The following is an 18,213-nucleotide window of genomic DNA, read 5'->3' as shown; positions in this document are numbered from 1 at the left end:
AAATGCCCGCTCCTCTTGGGATATGGACCAGTGGAGCAGGGCGAGGGAAGCTCATTTCACTGGGGGCACCTTCACTGCTCTGCAGGCAAAAGGTCAGGCTGCTCAGACTTTGATTTCAGCTGCTGAAGGGCGGTCACTAATCCAATAAGCCACTGAGGGACTGTAGGACACAGCCTTAATTCAGGCAGTTGCAAGGGTGCGTGGAAGGCAGTAACCCCAGGAGCTCCCCGGTGTCCTGCAGTGCACACTCCTACCTGGCCCTGTCTTGCTTTGTAAAGTGTTGAGAACATCAGGAACGTGCTGTGCCAGCCTTCACACCCTGAGTGTGCTGTAAGAAAAATAAACATCCTTAAAGGTTTTCCAGTGAGCATCAGCTGCTCTGGCTGGATTTGTGCTGGGAATCTGATCACACAGGAACCTTCAGCGGTGGAACAACAGGTTTGGGTGTGGAGCTTTTAATATTAGATATATATACATGTACACACACACTCGTATATATTCATAACAGCAAGCCGCTAAGTGATATTTCTATTTTTTCAGAGACATGTATGAGCTGCCTCTTCTCTATTCTGTGCCCCATCTGTGTTGTTCAAGACTGGTAGTCTGAAATTCACCCAACATTGGTATTATTCTTCAGGTACCTATTTGGATATTGAGGATTTAGGGGTTTTGCCAGACTACTGAGGCACAAAGGATGGATCTATTTTTAAAAAGAACTTCTGTGATTACAAATACAATAATTGAAAGAAGAATGTGCCCTCATGTGCCCTCTTTAAAACAATCCCTGGTGTTGCTGTGGCAGTTTTTGCTGTTTGAGGTGTCCAGGTCCTTCTGGACTGTGTGGATCCAAATCCTTTGGGTTATGGCTGTGGGGGCAGCTGTGCTACCAGCACATGGCTCCTCAGCATGGTCTGGGCCAGCATCACCTGGGATGAGTTTTTCCATGCGTAGCTCACAGCTCTGTTGTAGCTGCTGTAATTTTACGTGCTGTTGGGGCAATTAAAATGATAAATGTTAGCAGCAGCTTTACAAATTCCTTTTTGAGCTGTTCTGCTTCCAGCCAGGTGCAGCAGCCCTGGGGCAGCTTGGGTGTAGAGCAGATCCATCAGTGGCCGTCTGTGGAGTTTTTTTCTTGGAGGCAGGTGATGGAAAAGCCTGAGGAGCAGTCAAAACTCATGCCCACAGGTGACTGTGAGGGTTTTGGAGGAGTTACTGCCTCTGGCTTTGCAGAACTCCTGTGTGCATTGGGCAGCAGATACTGGACTTAGCAAGGTGAGGGGCTGGTGGTGGGCATAACCCTGTGCTGTGGGTACTTTTCCTGTGGGGTTGAGCAGCACCTACTAGCATAAGGTGGCACAGGCTGGGCTTCTGCCACCCAAACTGGCTTCCAAGAAATGAGGTACTGGTGATGGTTAGGGATATATGGAATATTTTCACATCTAAGCTAAATACTGTGATCTTGTGAGTCCCCAAATTCTGAATCGTTCCAGTGTAGGCATCTCGGTGAACTCAACTTGTAGGGCTCAGGATGGTGGCTCTGATGTTCTTGGCCATGTGTGAAAACAGCTTTCAGCTGTGGCAAGGTGCCATGGGTCTGCCAGGACAGGGATGCATGGGGCTTCTGATGTTGGTGACATCAGCAATTGACAGCAGTTTGGATTTTTTGTTTTTTACTTTTTTAAACTTGCAGATCCATAAGACCAGAAGGGTGAAGTCTGTTAGATACATCACAGACGTGTGTTAGTGCTGGAAATTTTATAAGGACTTGCTTTGATCACTGTTTTAAAACTTAATGTTTTCTGTGCCTCTTGGGCCTGAAACTATGGGCCGAAAAGCCCTGTGACTTGATACCTGAAGGCTCCCCAGTGATGAACTCCAGGGATTAAAGATGTTGCTTGATTTGTGGCTGAGAGTGCCGGGGGAGCGAGCACCTGGGTCCCAGCAGAGGCAGGAGCAGCTGGGCCCGACACGCTGCGCTGATGCACGTTATTGGAGTGGAGAATTTGGAAAGCTCAGAGTTCTGAGCTATGGTTATGTTCTCACTTAATAAGGTGTTAACTGACGTTGGGTGCTCTTTGGAGAGTTCGGCTATGTGTGGAGGTTAACGGTTCCCGGCATCTTGTCTGCTATAAACGAGCTTTCAGACAAGAGGAAAGAGTTACCACACGCTATCAGCGTGTGATTTTTTTTTTCTTAAAAAACCAAACCCCCAAACAAACAAAACTCCCCAAAGCTGAGGCGGAGGAAGCCTCTGGGCTTTCCGCGAGGCTGCGGGCGGTGCGGGGCGGCGGAGCGGCCGCTGGAGGGCAGGCGAGCCGTGCGGAGCGGCGGAGGCAGCGCCGGCAGCCCGGCGCTCTGCCCCCGCCGTCCGCGTCCCGCCGGGGAGCGGTGCCGGGCCCATGGACCGGGCGGCCGCGGCTGTCCCGGCCCGCGAGGGGCCGCTCCGGGGCTGCCGGGCCCCACTGCCGCCCACCCGGGGCTCGACGGGCACGGGACGCGCTCCTACCCCGTCTGAGGTAAGGGCGCACCGGATCCCGGGCAGCCGCGGCCACACGTGTCGGCGGAACGGGGCAGCGGCCGCTGTGCCGGGGGTTCCGAGCCCCTCGCGTCCCGGGCGAGCGGCGGCGCCGCCCGCTCTGTCGGGCCGGGTAGGGCTCGGGGGAGCCCGACCCCCTCCCTCACTTACTCTGCAAAACACGCTTCTCCGGCCGGCGCTGCCCGCGGCCGGGCGGTGCCCCCTCCGCGCGGGCGGTGCCAGCCCCGGGTCCGCCCGGGCGGGTCCCGCCTCCCGCTCCGCGCCCCGCGCATCGCTATGCCGCCCGCCCGGAGCGCGCGGCGCGGCGCAGGGCGCGGAGCGGAGCCCGGAGCGGGGCGCGGCGGCGGCCGAGAGGCTCCATCCGCCCGGCGGGGCTGGCCCGGCCCGGGGGGACGCGGGGGGGCACTTGCTGATGATCGGAAGTTACTGACAATAAGCACCTTCATCCCCCCAAAGGCGGAGAGAGGGAGAGGAGGAGGAGGAGGAGAGACAGGGGGAGAGGAGAGCTGATGCCTGACGAGTCACTCGGCGGAGGCAGAGCGGGCGGTACCACAACTTCCCGGCGGCGCGGAGCGGCGCGGAGCAGCGCGGCGCGGATCGGAGCTCGCCGGCCGGATCGCTCCCATGTCAGCGCGGCGGCGGGGGACTGCGCTCCGCTAGCGACCAGCCGCCGGCCAACCCCCTCCTCGCCCAGCGATGTATTCACTGCTCTCAGCCTGCACTTGCTTGTAAGGATTATGGCATATTTCTAATTTTTTTTTTTTTAATTTAAAAAAAATATTTTTAGATTTTTTTTTTTTAAACTTTCATTCTGAAGGCTCCGGTTGCATTTACCTTGCAGCCAGGTGGTAATGGGGACCCGAACCTTTTTATAAGCAGAGCATCGCTCTGAACCATTTAAAAAATTGCAAACAAAAACAAAGAAAAAAACCAAACAAAACAAAAATCAACTTTAATCATTCTACCGCATGATTTGATCTTTTGTTGCTTTTTTTTTTCTCCTCTCCAGATGTTTACATTTCCTGCTGCTGTGCTTTCAGGTACAGGTACGTGTCCTTTCTGTCCTCTCTCGCTTTTGGTTGTAAAATAGAAACAAAGGCGGCGTGCTGACCTCGAGTGCCAGGCAGGTTTGGCTGGGGCTTTCACTTGTTTCCCTCTAGTTTTTTATAGCTGTGTTAAACCGAGCCCCGCACCAGATGCTGGAATGTCACTTGCCCTGGACCGGGGCTTCCCCTGTGCTCAGCTCCCGTCCCGTGCCCCGCTGTGCTCGGCCGCCGGTACGGGCAGGGGTGCAGCCAGCCGGTGCGCCGGTAGCCTGCCGTAGCAGCATCCTCTGGAGTGCATTAGCCTGGCTAATGATGTGAGAGGGAGTGTTGGACTCTCCTTGCACAATGTTGATGGATGCACTTGCCTTGGAAGAGCAGGCGCTATCCTGCTCGCCCCTTTTTTTTTTTTTCTCTTTTTTCTCCCCCTCTTCGGTAACTCACTCCCAAAACCCGATGCTTTGAAAAACACAAGTTTTCCTAGCCAAGAGAAGGAGGCTGCGTGCTCCCTCCCCATTATTCAGTAGAACGCCGTCCAAGTCAGCTCCAGCCTTTGATCCTGTCTCGGCAGGAATGAGGCCGTTGGAGGAACACCCTGAGCGAGGCTCTGCAGCCCAGGTGCCCGCGGGGTGGGGTTGGAGCTGCCCCACTGCCTCAGGGATTTTAGCTGGACATCCTGGAGCAGACCCACCTGCGGGGCCGCGCAGAGCAGGTGCCACTTCGGTGGCTCCGGCCACCTTCCCGCCGGAGCTGGGGGACACTTGTGACACCCTTGGCCCTGAGTTGTGCTTTGGCCGGGATTGCACCTGCTCACCCTCTCCAGATCCCCAGCGGCAGCAGGGGATGGTCCTGGATGAGCACAGCCTTGGAGGGGGCTCCATCCCTCTGGCCAAGCTAAAACCCGAACCAGCCCCGTCCCATGCTCTCCCACCCATCCAAAAAATGCCCGATCACGGTTTTTTTCCTCATCCCTTCCAAAAACTGCAGCTCGAACCCGACACCAGCAGAGCCTCCCCTGGTGGAGCAGCCTCCTCAGCAGGCGAGGATCCGCAGCTGTAAATTACCCTGCCGCTGGAAGGTGTTTGCTCTGTTTCTCTGGTGCGGGTTTTTTTCAGCCCGAGGAATCACAGGCTGCGCAGGGCTCGCAGCGCCGGAACCCTTTGTAGCGGGGGGAGGTTTTTTTGCGCTTGTGCGGTAACTGAAGTTAATCAGCCCTCCAGCCCCCTTCCTCTCCCCCTCCCTTCGGTGCTTTTAGTGAATCAGAAGAAGTTTGGCTGGCTGCCTGGAAAGCACTTGCTAAAATCTGATCTCTTACTTCAGCAGCCTTAAAACAAAGTTATTGGCATTTATACAGTTGGAGCTTGCAGGCTTCCAAAGCAATAAAATAATAATAAAAAAAAAAAAACAGGAAAAAAAGAAGAAAGCTCTGTGCTCTGGTGCTATTAGAACCATACTTGCTACCTTTTGTGCTGATTTTGCAGCGTTTTGGGGGCTGTGAGGTGGGATGGCTGCGCTGGGCTCTGCGGAGGTGTCCTGGCTGCGGCTGGAGAGGCAGCGGAGCTCGCTGGGTGACACACGCAGAGCTGAGCTCCTTCAGCGATTGGTGTGAGCAGCCAAAACATTAGATTAGTCATACTCGAGGGCCTTCGAGTGAGTGTTTACAGTATTAATGGTAGATGAAAAGATGTGAATGCTGTAAGTTTTTATTGCCCATTTTGTTACACTTTCTTTCTGGATTTATTCATAGGATTACATGTTTTGAGCCTGATTGGGAGCAAGGGATTATAGGATTTCTTTAATAATGATCAGTTTGGGTTGGAGTTAGCCTTTGGTGAACTGGAGTAAATTAATGCATCACTTAGGTTTAATATTTATTTAGTCTAAAGGAAGTTGTTTAGTTTTGCTTAAAGGGCTCTGTGTTGTATTGGGGAGATTTAAGAGTTCCTCAAGTGGATTATATTCTAAGGCTGCCTTTCGCCCTGCGTTCGAGCCATGATCCACGGCTCGTCCTGTGTGCCGGTCTTAGAATTACTCTGCTGCTGCCTGGTACCTGTGGCTCTGTGTGCAAAGGTAAAAATCCCTCCAGTGTGTGTGGGGCTGGAGGGATTCTGGGACAAAGCACCATGGTTTGGGTACGCTCTGTGTGTTCTGGTGGATCCTCGTGTACAAGGGCTGTGGTGCATTGACATGTGAGCCGCTGCAGTTCTGTGGTGGGGGCTCAGCTCTGGCCAAAAGCTTTCTCATAGTCCCCAAGGCCACCCTACAGCCGCCAGTGGGTGATGGGCCAGGTGTAGTATCTCCTGTGGGCAAGTTATGGCAGCACTGGGAAGTGTTCCCCAGCCCTGGCCACAGGGAGGTTGGAGGGTCGGGAGTTTCCAGGATCAGGATTTAGACCCCTGGATGAGTCGGACTTCTCTAGGGCTTTGCCATCATGTGACATTTCCACCAAGAAGCACAGGGACTAACACATGGTGGGGCAGAGGGGAGCACTGCTGGAGCGTGGGGGCAGCACAGCCCTGGGAGCAGCCCTGGACCTCACAGGGCTGCCTGGAGGAGAGGTCATTCACCTTCCCCTAAAACAGCAATGCCCCTGTCTTGTTTTCTTCTCTTGCCTCTTAGGAAGTCACTCTGATGCTTGGAGTTGCTGCAGTTCCAAAGCAGGGACACTGGATACTCTTGCAGACCCTGGAGACAATAATTTATTCATGCAGGTTGTTCTTAGGAATGCTCTTTTGCTGATGGTTACTGAACTCTCCCTCTATCACATGTCTTTAGCATTCTTCAGTTTATTCTCCTACCTTTTCACACTTCCAGCAGCAATTTCTCTTCCATGTGCTTTTTTTTCTGTATGCCCCAGAGTGATTTTGGATTCTGCTTTGGCTTTGGAGTCAGTCTCTGCTCTACAAGCAGGTGAGAAACCCTAGAAGCACCTTGCAGGGTTTGAGGGGATTGCCCTGTGCTGTGCTGTGTGACCCTGAGGATAACAAATTTGGGGACATGAGACCTCAGAGGGCCCCATTTGCCAGGGCAGATGGGGTCTGGAGGCAGCTTCAGTGTAAGTTGAGCAGTAGGATCTGAGGTTCTGAGTGCTGTCCTGGTTTGCAAGAGCTTCCAGCTCTTCTGTACCTGGGCCGCCATGAGTGCCTGGCCAGGCAGAGCACGGGGCAGTGCTGGCACGGGCTGCCCTGGCTGTGCTGCAGAGCAGAGGGTGGTCCTGCCTCAGCCTCCTCCCTGCCTGATAAACCTCGCCATGTTCTCCTACACGGAGTGCATCTGTCTTCGATTATGAAGAGGTCCCTGATAGGGCCAAATCCTTTGCTTTTATGGCTCTTGTAGGTTAAGATCCAGCTTTGGAATCTGATCCAGAAGCAAACAGGAGGTCAGAGGAATGCACCAGGCAGCACTGGGCTATTTTCACATCTGCTGGTGTTGTGTAAGAGGAAGGCTGCTGTGTGCCATGCCAATAGCAACTTATGTTTCTCCTAAGCTCCTGTGCAGCGACAGACAGTTATTGTTTGGGACTTTTGTAAAGTGAGACACGGAGAAGTGTTGCTTCCACACGTTCAGTGAGCCAGATCCTGTGGTCTGGCGAAGCCACACGCAGCACATGTCAGAGGCGTGAGCTTGCTGAGCAGCTCCCTCCCTCTCCCTGCCTGCTGCTCCATAGCCGTCCTCCCTGGGACAGGCGGGACGGGTGCTGAGTGCCACCACATGGCTCTGGTGATTCACTGTGGAGAAGCCAAAGGAGGTCCTGGTCTCAACCCACCCACCTTGCCTTGGCTGGCCACTCTTTCTGCAGGTGTGCAGCAGTGGTAGAGCCACAGCTCCCTGCCTGCCCTGTCCTTGCCCTCCTGGTGACAGCACCAAAGGCAGGGTGCTGGACTGCACATCACCAGCAAGGTTATTCTCATGTCTCCCCTCCCTGCAGATGGTCACTCACCTGCCTTTGTCCTCTCTGGGTGGCACAGTGTCTGTCTTGAGGTGGCACCAGGGCTGTCTTGAGGTGTGCTGCCAGGGATGGAGCTTTGGGCATCCCCACATTGCTCCAGAAGCCTGTGGGATGGGGTAGGTGGTGTCTCCGTGGGCTGCTCCCGCCTCGTGATCAAGCCCTGCGTGCCAAGACTCATTGGGGCCCAGAGCCCCCCAGACTGGGTGATCCTGTGCCTGCCCTCTCTGCTCAGCCTGGATTGGGAACACCACATCCTCGGCACAGCATTCCTGTGCCAGTACCTGCCTCTTGCTCCGCAAGGGTGGAGAAATCATGTTGAGAAGGACAGAATGTGGCAAATGTGAAAGGCTGGGTGGCTCTCTGTTGAGTTTTTGGATTGCACCTGCCTTGATTACTAGGCAGTGAGAAGACCAGAGAAACTGAGTGAGCAAAGCCTGAGTTGATGAGCAGAGGAGCTCAGTGATGTGGAAGTGCATGGCCCCATCACGGGCTGGAGTTGATGGGATGGTCCCTGGCTCTGGCTCTGTGCTGTGCTGGACTACCTGTGGTGGATGCAGTTCCTGATGGTGTGGCTCTGCTGGCCTGCAGCCTGCAGAGGCAGCGTCCTGTTGTTGCTTTCTGGGTGTGCTATGGCAATGGGCAGCAGAGCAGAGCTCCTTGGGGGCTTTGCTCTGCATCCCTGTGGGAGTGCAGTTTGCTTTTCCAAAGCTCCAGAGATGTGTGAGGTGCTTCAGAGGACCAGAGATGGACATGGGCGTTGTTGAGGAGAGTGACTAGAAGGACACCATGAGGTTCATATTTTAATTGGATGCAGTGTGATGGTTGTATTGTATTTTGGTTTTGCTTTCCTTATTGCACCTGACAAGTACCAGACTGGGTGAAGGCAGGGGGCGCAGGGTTTGGAGTAGTGCAGGATTTGAAGTGGTCTGAGGTTCAGTGCGGGGTTCAGAGCAGTGTGGGATTCTGAGAAGTGCTGGGTTTGGAGCAGTGCTGCCTTTGGAGTGGAGTGGGATTCACAGGAAGAATTCCTGCTCAAACTCAGAATTAGTTTTTCTTGTAGAGTAGCTTGGCTGTAGCACACCGAGGTGGGAGAGAAAAGAGCGGAACAGGCAAAGGGTGGCACTGCCTGAGCGTGTGGCTGGCATGTGGGATGCAGCTGGTGGTGGGACTGACTGCTGAGGGTTGCAGGAGGCTCAGGGAGGATGAGCAGCACTGAGGGCTCAGTCAGCCATGCTGAATACTTGATTTTGCTGTAAGCTGATACCCAGTGGCCCAGCTGACCAGCTCAGTGCTATCTCTCTCTGCTGTGGGAGGCTGAGCTCAAGAGAGAGACTCATCTGGGAACAAAAATCATTATTTTGGATATATAAAGCTACTTCCCAGATCCTTGGGAGTATTTTTATGTATCTCTTCCTTTCCTTAGGACTCTGTTTTGCTCTCTCCTCTTTTACCTTGCAGAGCTGCTTTTGCTTTGTTTTTCCACAGATTTAGATACTTTATTGTGATAAGCGCAGGTAAAAAAAAGTGTTCATGGAATGTGATTGAAAAAGGGAAAAGAGGAATGGTTGCTGTTGGTGCCTGGACAGGGATGGGGACACCTCCTGCCAGGGTCCCTGCCTAGGGTCTGCGAGCCGCTCTGGCCCTGGGAAGCCTGGGGTGGGTTGTGCTGGGGGGAGCTGGAAGCCCTGGGCCCAGGGAAGCACCTAAATGCCCTCCTGCCTGTGAGATGCTCTGCTGCAGGGCATGGCCTTCCTGTGCTCTGATGCTGAGACCGGGGGGCTTCCACCTGGGTACTTGTGGCCTGGAAGGTCCAGACATTATTGTTTTTCTTTCCTTCCCTGGGCTTTTGTGTTTGAGTCACCTGCTGTGCCATAACAGCAGGTACAAGCAGAAATTATGCAGAGCTGTGCAATGTGCTGCCTACCTAGCATGTCGCCTCTGTGTCCTGATACCTCTCCAGATGTCCATGGAGGATTAGGCATCCGGCAAAGCAGCTGGAAGGAAAGTAAGAAAAAAACCCCAAAATATAAAAGACTGTCTGGCTCTGCAAAAGTATTTTGCTATTGCCATTCAGCAGCCTCGCCATAGCATGAAGAGAAAGAAAGGGGAACAGAGAGGAAGGAGGAGGCTTAGCCTGTCATGGTCTGTGTGTTTCCCTTTGTGCTACCTCCTCACAGCCCCAGGGGCTGTGGCGGGTGGGAGCCGACATGCCAATCTTCCCCCTCCCGGGGCTGGGCTGTGGTCTGTGGTGCTTCCATGTGGGGCTGCTTCCCTGGGCACTGCTGCCTCAGCCCCTGCCTGCTCTGCCCACACAAACAGCTGCATTTCAGGCTGAACCACACGGCAGTGTTATCCACACAGTGACAGCACATCCCCCCTTTGCCAGGCTCTCTCACACCCTGCTCACTGTGCCTTTTCATGGAGTTACTGCCTTGGTTCTGCTGCTCTGGGAGAGCCAGAACCCCTTTAACCTCTGGAGCTCAGGGTGCAGAACAGCTCTGATGATCCGCACGTGGCTCCTTGCCTGGGCTGGTGCTGCTCTGGCTGTGGAGCTGGAGCTGGGCTGGTGCTGCTGAGTTTGCTGCTGGTGCTGCTGGAGGTCACCGTTGCTTTGGAGGCTGTGGGAGGACAGGGGAAGATCGAGGCTGTGGCACTGGGGTAAAAGGCCTCAAGTTGTGCCAGGGAAGGTTTAGATGGGATATTAGGAAAAACTTTCTTCAACAAAAGTGTTGTCAAGCACTGGAAGAGTGGAGCCACCATCCCTGGAAGTGTTCAGAAGATGTGTGGATGTGCCACTCAGGCACCCGGTTTAACCATGGGCCTGGCAGTGCTGGGTTAACAGGTGGATTGGTGATCTTAGAGGATTTTTCCAGCCTAAATGATTCTGTGATAAGAAGTGGGCAGTGGGGAATGGCCAGCACATCCTGCTCATTGTTGTGTGGCTGGTGATGGACAGGAGATGGGGCAGAGTCCAGCCCGTGGGCTCACCCATGTGGAGATGGAAGCAGGGCAGGCTGGGGATGCTGGCACTTGCCCCAGGCAGACCCAGAGGCACCATGGTGGGCAGGCTAAGGGGCTGGATCTGGGAACAGTGAGGAGCTGGCACTGAGGGGAAGCAGGGTGGAGAGGGGCCCGGTGTGCCCCGTGATTCCTCTGCTCATCTTTTAAAATCCAAATGGATGGATGGTAAATCTTGGTGAAGGTCCCAGAGGAGTGCATGTTGTGTGGATACAAATGTCAGGATGCAGCTATTAATAATGGATTGCTCTTCCTACAAGGTATTCCCAGCACTCTTCAGTCCTCCCAGTTCCTTTTTCTCCTGCAATGTATTTCAAATCCCTTTTTTCCTCCTAGAATACTATCTTTGGCATCATTTTGAAGGACAGCTTGTTGAAAAAGTTTTTGTATCTTTTGGAATATCCTGAGCTGCTCTTGCACAAAAATCCAGAATTAACAGAAAAATGCAGGGAGCAGTGGCGAGCCTAGTCAATGTTTGTGTGTAGTGTGTGTGCTGGGTGTCTGTAGGTATGGCTGCTGGGATGGGAAACCCTGGGAATATAAATTAGAAAGCAGGTGAAGGACATTTTTGATGGAAGGGCATTTTGCTGCTTCTCTGATGCATTTGATCCATTTGAGGAGAGGGGTGGTCTGGAAAGCTGGCAGTGCTGTGACCACAGGGACTGGGGTCATTTCCTTCCTGTCACACCCTGGGTGATCTCACAGTGCAGCTGCGTCGCTTCTCCCGCTGGAGTGTCGGGTACGGGCCTGATCAGATAATTGTATTTGCTTTCCCAGCTGAATTCAAACCACAGGTGGAATTTGACTGCGTTGTAGGAACGAACAGTGAGTGGAGTACGTGCTCCGTTTCCAGCCATGTTCTCCAGCTCTACTGTGAAGCTGCTTTTGGCCCCCTTACTCTCCCAGACTGGAAGGTTACGACCCCACACGAGCAGCCTCGGTCCCTAAATGTGAGGCTGCACTGTAGGACTGTACAGGGCAGTGCAGTATTGATTAGCTGTACAATAAATTATGATGTATGCAGTGCAGGTTTCTGACCCCGTGGTCGCGACCTTGCGGTGATTGGGAGAGTCCCGGCCAGCTGCGATCGCAGCAGCGAGCAGCCCCCGATGGACTGCAATCGATGGGGCAGAGCAGCTCTGCTGCAGGACAGCGCCGGTGCTGCAGGGACAGCGCTGGTGCTGCAGGCACTGGCACCTTTGTCTTGGGCAGCAGACAGTGCTGCCAACTTCCCCTGCAATTCCACCTGGAACTCCGTGCTGGGAGCTGGGCCGTGCCAGCCTGACCCCTGGCTATGGGCATGGGAGGAACTCTTCGTGTGTTTACATTGGGGTTCTCAAAGCTGGAACATCTCAGGCTGGAAGGGAGGAGTGAGGGCAGCTCTGGCCAGCATGGAGAGTCTGCCCTGCTCATCACAGAACCAGGATGGTTTGAGTTGGGAGAAACCTTAAAGCCCACCTCGTTCCACGCCCTGCCTTGGGCAGGGACACCTTCCACTGTCCCAGGCTGCTCCAAGCCCCAGTGTCCAACCTGGCCTGGGGCACTGCCAGGAATGAAGCATCCCCAAGGCTACCAGGAGTGTTTGGACAGCACTCCCTGGAATGCACAGGGTGGGAGGGTTGGGGTGTCTGTGCAGGGCCAGGGATTGGACTGGATGATCCTGATGAGTACCTTCCAATTCAGAATATTCTGTGATTCTCTAGGCAATCTGTGCCTGACCACCTTCCTGACATCTTATCTATATATCTGTTCTTTTACTTTAAACCCTTGTCCTTGTAAAAAAATTCCTGCCAGCAAGGCAGAGGGCTTGCTTTGTGCTGTTTGTGTTGAAAGAGTAGATAATAGGAATTTAATTGCTATTTAAAGGTAGCAAACAAGAAAATTGAATTGATTTGCTCAGCTTTCGTTTCTGGGAGCCTGATTTCCCCAGTGTGCACCATCACCGTGTGAACCAGGACACTGAGCACCGTCAGGTTCCGTTGTGGGGTTTCACTTCTAAAGGAAATTTTTGCAAAGTCTGATCTGAGGTCAGCAAGGCTGAGCTGGCAGAGCTGCCCTGTGATGGGTAGTGGCCCTGGGGGGTGGCACCTGAGGGCATCCCCAGACCAGGCAGGGACCTGGGGATTTGTGGACAAGGCACAGGGCTTACATCACCCCAGTACTGCAGCTGTGGATGCTGGTGGCTCAAGGAAAGGGCTCTTGGGGGATCCCCAGCCTCATGCCACAAGGTCTCATGTCTGTGTCTGCCCATGTCTGGCCTGAATTTTTTCCCCAACAGGATTTTCCCACTGCTGGTGACTGGTGATGGATGGAGCAAAATGTGTGGGGCTCTCCGTGGTACCCTCAAGCTGTGCAGGGATACAGCAGCCCAAATCTCAGTGATTTTAACACCACTTTATTTTTTCCCTTATTTAAAATATTTCAAAAACATTTATTTTCCAAAATTGTTGAGAATTGTTCCCTGAAAATGGGAAACTTGCAATCTAAATTAATTAATACCAAATGAGACTTTTCCTTAACTCAACAAAGCTGAAAGATAAGAAATCCTATTTGCCTGGTGTTTGCAGTGTAAATATTTCCAGGCAGAAGTGTGGCTAATACAGATCAGAACAAATCTTCTATTAGAAAACAACCTCTGCTTTTCTTTTCTGGCCCTAGGCTCATGTTTGTTATATGGGATCCTGAAGGCAGATTGACAGTATGGTTTGGATTAAAGTCAACACATGGTTTATTCCATATTTTTGATAAGGCTGAGTAGTAATCTGATTTTTTTTCCCAGGCTGTCTTTAGTACATAAGTAGTAGAATTGTCCATTTCAGGGAATATTTTTGCAGTGAAGCTACTGAATTTATTTCTGGAGGGAAGACGAAATTTCTTGTTTTAAAAACTCTTAAAATCCCAAATCAAGTTGAAATCCGTTAACTGCAAGCTGTAAGCTTGATGTGAGCTGGGCAAACTTCAAGCTATTTTATTAACTGATCTAGAGAATGTTTTCTTTAAATACCTTTGGAAAGGCAGAGAGGAGGAGACTGGCTCATGCACGTCCCTGTGCTTTACCACTGGCACACAGTTCCAACCAGGAGGAGTAAAAACTGCCACCATTTGCACCTGTATGTGCTTGTGAGCTCAGGCTTCCTCATGGGAATAACAGGCATTGCCACTGGCTGCTGGTTCCCTCCTTGGTGAGTCCCCAAAATGGGCTTTGATTACCCTTGGCCCCTTGGGTACAGACAGCTGTGTATTTGTAAGGTGTAGATTTATTCTGTTTATAAATGGGCTTCACTCTCCAAAGTGAGTGTCTTTTTGTCATTACTGTGTTTCCTAGAAAGTGGGAAAAAAAAGTAGAAAAATTAGGAATGGGGAGGACCCAAGGAGGAACTGGGAATTGCTCACTGCCTTTGAACTCTGTGCCTCAGCAGCTCTGTGCCTAGAAACCCATCTGCAAAGCTCTGGGTCTGTCCTCGCTGGAGGATCCAGAGCTGTTGTGGCTCATTCTGTGGCCACCTCCATCTCTGGTGCCGGTGTGGAAACTTCCAAATGGGATTATTTGATCAGGATGAAATGGGTCCCAGAGTTGTCTTTGGTGCTTGAGGGTAACTGGTGCTGGCAGGACCTGTTGGGTGATTGTTCAGTGCTAGAACTGGGCACTGGAAAAGCTCTGACTTGATGGTGATACTGAAAGCAAGCGAGATGCCTGTGCCAGCTGTATATTAACTCCCTAGAAAAAGGAATTAGTGGAGCTGAATGTTGCCTGCATCTGCGTGCATTTGAAGCTGCCTCCAGCAGCAGGGTGTGCCCAGCAAGGGGCTCGGCAAGGAGCTGTGCCCTGGGTGACAGCTGCTGGGACATGTCACGGACTGAGGTCCTTGTCCCTCAGCAAGTGGAGTGGGTTCCCTGCATCCCTCGGCGCCGGGTGAGGCGGAGAGCTCCGGTCTCAAATGGAAAATGTGTGTTTGCACAATTAGCGTGGCCCCTTCCTTCCCTAGGAGCAGAATGGTTTATTGATTTCTGTGGCCCACTCACCCCCACCTATTCAGCAATAATGACCCTTCCACCCCAACTCTAAATCATCCCAGCATGCCTCACCCGTAAGCCCTCTAATCTTTTTGGGTTGTTGTTGGTATTTATGCTCGTGGAGGTTTATGATCTGTCGGTGCTGGCTGCTGAAATGCTTTATTTATCCATAGGCTGGGCCACACAGGGAGCGTCCTTATTCTGGTATCATGTTCAGGATGCTGTAGTTAAGGGTTGTGTCAGCACTTTCATGCACAAATCTTGTTATTCAGGGGTTTTGCAATTCCGTGGAAAAGAAAACCAGCGACCTGGCACGGCAAGGGGAGGCTCGAAGGCAAACATGAAAGCCCAACAACCCGCTGCTCATTTAGGGATTATTAGATGGGCAACCTTTTTCCTTGAGGAAAGTAGCCAAAATCATTCTTCTCCCTTGGTTTGATTTTGTGCAAAGAAAACCCTCTTTTGTATGCTTGTGCTGGGGTCGGATGGGGAGAGCAGGACACTGGCTGGGATCCTCTCTGGGTGCTTGGGAAACAGACCTGTGGCTGGGCTGGCGCAGAGCAGAGCTGCCTTCTGCTCAGAACGTGCGGCTGGGGAGAGCCCAGGAGCTGCTTCTGGGGCTGCCTGGTCCAGCCCCAGCCCTGGGAACGGAGGTGATGGGTTTTGTAAATGTGATTATGGCACTCTTAGTGCAGGAGCTTGTGGGCTTATGAATTATTTGGAGATTTCTCAATGATAGAGGGAGTGTGGTATAAACAGGAGAGATAAGAGGGCTTGAGAATGTGTTTCAAAGGGCTTTTGGGGAAGGAAAAGCTCTATGACAGCTGGCAGCTATGGGGTGATCCTGGCTGTGCTGGAGGAAGAGCCTTTACAGACCAACCCAGCCAGGATATTTTTTTATTTCTCCCTGTTAATGCTGATGGGTTTTGTGGGCACTCCATGGACAGAGCCTGGAGCAGAGTTCATAACTTGGAGCAAAAATGCTTGTGGAGCCCTTTGGTCTGGGACAACAGACTGGGGCTGCCATTGAGGATGACTCGTGCAAGCAGAATTGATCAGTCCTCAGGCAGGAGCAGGCTGTGGTGAAGCAGTGAGGGAGCTGACAAAAAAGATGGAGAGACAATTTACAAGGTGATGTAGTGCCAGGACATGGGAATGGCTTCACACTGCCAGAGGGCAGGGTTAGATGGGATATTAGGAAAAGTGTTTCCCTGTGAGGTGGGCAGGCCCTGGCACAGGGTGTCCAGAGCAGCTGTGGCTGCCCCTGGATCCCTGGAAGTGTCCAAGGCCAGGTAGGACATTGGGGCTTGGAGCAACCCAGTATGGTGGAAGGTGTCCCTGCCCGTGGCAGTGTTGGAACCAGGTGATCTTTAAGGTCCCTTCCAACCCAGGCCATTCTATGACTCATCTAGTGGTTCCTCAGGAAGGGGACTCTGTCACACAGGGAAATCAGGATGCCAAACTACTGCTCAATCCTTTTGTTATCAGGTACAGGGCTGGTGTGAATGGCAGGGACTCCTGAGGAGGTCCTTTCCCCTTGGCACCATTCCCACAGAGGGTCACTGGGTGTTACCTTGTCAGAATGAGCAGGAGTGGAACTGACGGGAGCTTAGCAAGATTTCCAGAGAGGACACTTGATAGAGGAAAGTGATGCTGGGATAATTCAGTCAGGCCCCCGGGCATCTCTGCTGAATCAGCTTTTAGAGAAGCCACCTCTCACCTGAGGTCAGTACTTGGGAACTGCTGTGGGGGCAGCTGTTGGCCAAGTCTCTGTTTTCTTTGCAAATGCAGTGCAAAAAAGGTATTTTGTGAGTTCTGCCCTGACCTGGTGTGCACTGCTCGGTAGTTGCCGTGTTTTACCCTAGAGGGAGTTGCTTTTCTGCAGTGGGAGCAGGGATCTGTGTTCCTTGGAGGATGTCAGGGGACCAGATGAAAGGAGCTCCGAGGATAAGCACTGGATCACTGCTGAGGTGTTGCCCCTGCAAATGTTTCTTCTCTTATGGGGAGGATGGTCTTTGACGATCTTCCATCTTCTTCTGATGGCAGTGCTTTCCTGAGTATCCCTCGGCTTTTCTGTATCTTGTGCCTTTGCTCCTGTTTTTGTGGAGGTCTTTACTGGGCAGGTATCAAGCAGAAGAGCAGAGGTGTCACCTTGAACCTGGCAGGCCCATGCTTCAAACTGACATTTTAAGTCCTTGTGGTGAATAACTCTGCCTTTTTCCCGGGTTTAGGAAATGCCTGACCAGTTTCAGGGTAGTGGGCTCGGGGTTTCTGCTCTGCATGCTGTTGTGGCCAAACGGGTTTGCAGCAGGAGCATCTCCCCTGGGGAAAGGGGAGAAAAGGTCAGGGGTGCTTTGAACCTGGCAGGTTTCTCAGTAATTGGACTCAGGTCCAATTGAAGAGGTGAACAAATTGCTGGTATTTTTATGGGGTGCTGCAGCTTTTGTCCCAGGAACGCCCTGCTGGGAGCTGTGCCCTGGTCTCCCCTGCAGCCCCACTGCAGTGGCCACCCAGGCTCCTCCAGCCCTGGGTGAGCAGCAGAGGGTGCTGGGCACAGCCTGTGTGCTTGGCCAGCAGTGCCCTTGGGTGGGGCAGGCAGCCCTTCAGCCCTGTGCTCACCTGTGCAGAGCCACCTGTGCTGGGCAAGGGTTTAATTCCTGCATACCAGGGCAGGTTATTTCAGCAGGAGTTCTTTCTCCATCAAGAAAATGAGGTTTTTTTGTTAAGGTAGTGGAGGCACTTGTAGCGTACCGAGCTCCCCGGTCTGTGGTTTCACAGGGGTTGGTTGGGGCTGTTCTGCAAAGCCTGTTGCAGATTTCTTTGCGGCAACACCAATGCTGTGAGGAGGGACAGGGACATGAAATGACTTCTGAGAAATCTGTGTGTCCTGGTGTGATCAGTGAGGAGTGGTGGCAGCAGCACAGAGCCTCTCAGGAATGTGGGGTCCAGTGTGGTCCATGGGAAGGGTGAAGGACGTTGCCACTGGTCAACAGAGTGTAGGGGACAGAAAGTTCCTCTGGAGCAGAGAGTGCACCCCATGCAGAGATGAGGTGCCAGAGCTGGCGTGGTCACACCTGTGTGGTGTCAGGTCAGACTTTCCAGCCCTGACCTCCCTCGCAAGCCCTGGGCAGCGGCTCGGGGAGGCAGCACTTGGCCAGGCGCAGGGAAAGTCAGAAGGACCACCCAGTTCTGATAAGGGCAATTTAGAAAGCAAGGGGAAGATTGTGAAAAGAGGGGCAAAGGGGCACAAAGGGAAGAAAAAACCCACCCCACCGCCGAACAAAACTGAAGATCAAGACTGCTGTTAAACACACTGCCTGTGAGGGAGGTCTCACCGTGCCTTTTCTAATCTAGAGCCAGCCAGGACTGTATTAACAGCTTCAACGCCATGGAACAAATTAATCCCTGATGTAATTGAAATCGGTGAGGTCTCACAATAGGTGAGTTTGACCCAGTGGGATAGAAATAGAACAAGTATTGGAATGAAGGAGTGAAACGAAGTCACACTGTTCAGCCATTGGTATTTCATTCCTAGAAACAAAGGCCAGACAAATGCAGAGAATACATGGCTCTGCTGGGCATGGTTGAAAGCTGCTCAATAATATCAAGCTTTGAAGGGATATTTCTGCATGGAGAGGAAGTATATAGCAGAG

The 18,213-nt window shown here is 52.6% G+C and overlaps 1 protein-coding gene across 2 annotated transcripts in view; it reads left to right on the top strand.

Moving 5' to 3' along the window:
* The first annotated feature begins 1,813 nt into the window (after window positions 1-1,813).
* The window catches only part of FGF18 (fibroblast growth factor 18), a 64,001-nt gene continuing 47,601 nt past the window's right edge, over window positions 1,814-18,213 (top strand). Inside the window, exons 1-3 of one of the 2 annotated variants that reach the window (XM_041418004.1) lie at window positions 1,814-2,516; window positions 2,993-3,264; window positions 3,546-3,582. In XM_041418004.1, coding sequence (XP_041273938.1) covers window positions 3,233-3,264; window positions 3,546-3,582 — 69 coding nt within the window. In that variant the 5' untranslated portion in view covers window positions 1,814-2,516; window positions 2,993-3,232. Of the gene's footprint in view, window positions 2,517-2,865; window positions 3,265-3,545; window positions 3,583-18,213 lie in introns of those variants that run through there. The other variant, XM_041417995.1, reaches the window with a different exon arrangement.

The sequence above is a fragment of the Onychostruthus taczanowskii genome, unplaced genomic scaffold, assembly GCF_017590055.1.
Source record: "Onychostruthus taczanowskii isolate IOZ18803 unplaced genomic scaffold, ASM1759005v1 scaffold107, whole genome shotgun sequence".
In the NCBI taxonomy this organism is placed as follows: domain Eukaryota; kingdom Metazoa; phylum Chordata; class Aves; order Passeriformes; family Passeridae; genus Onychostruthus; species Onychostruthus taczanowskii.
This window is presented reverse-complemented; position numbering and strand designations above follow the sequence as displayed.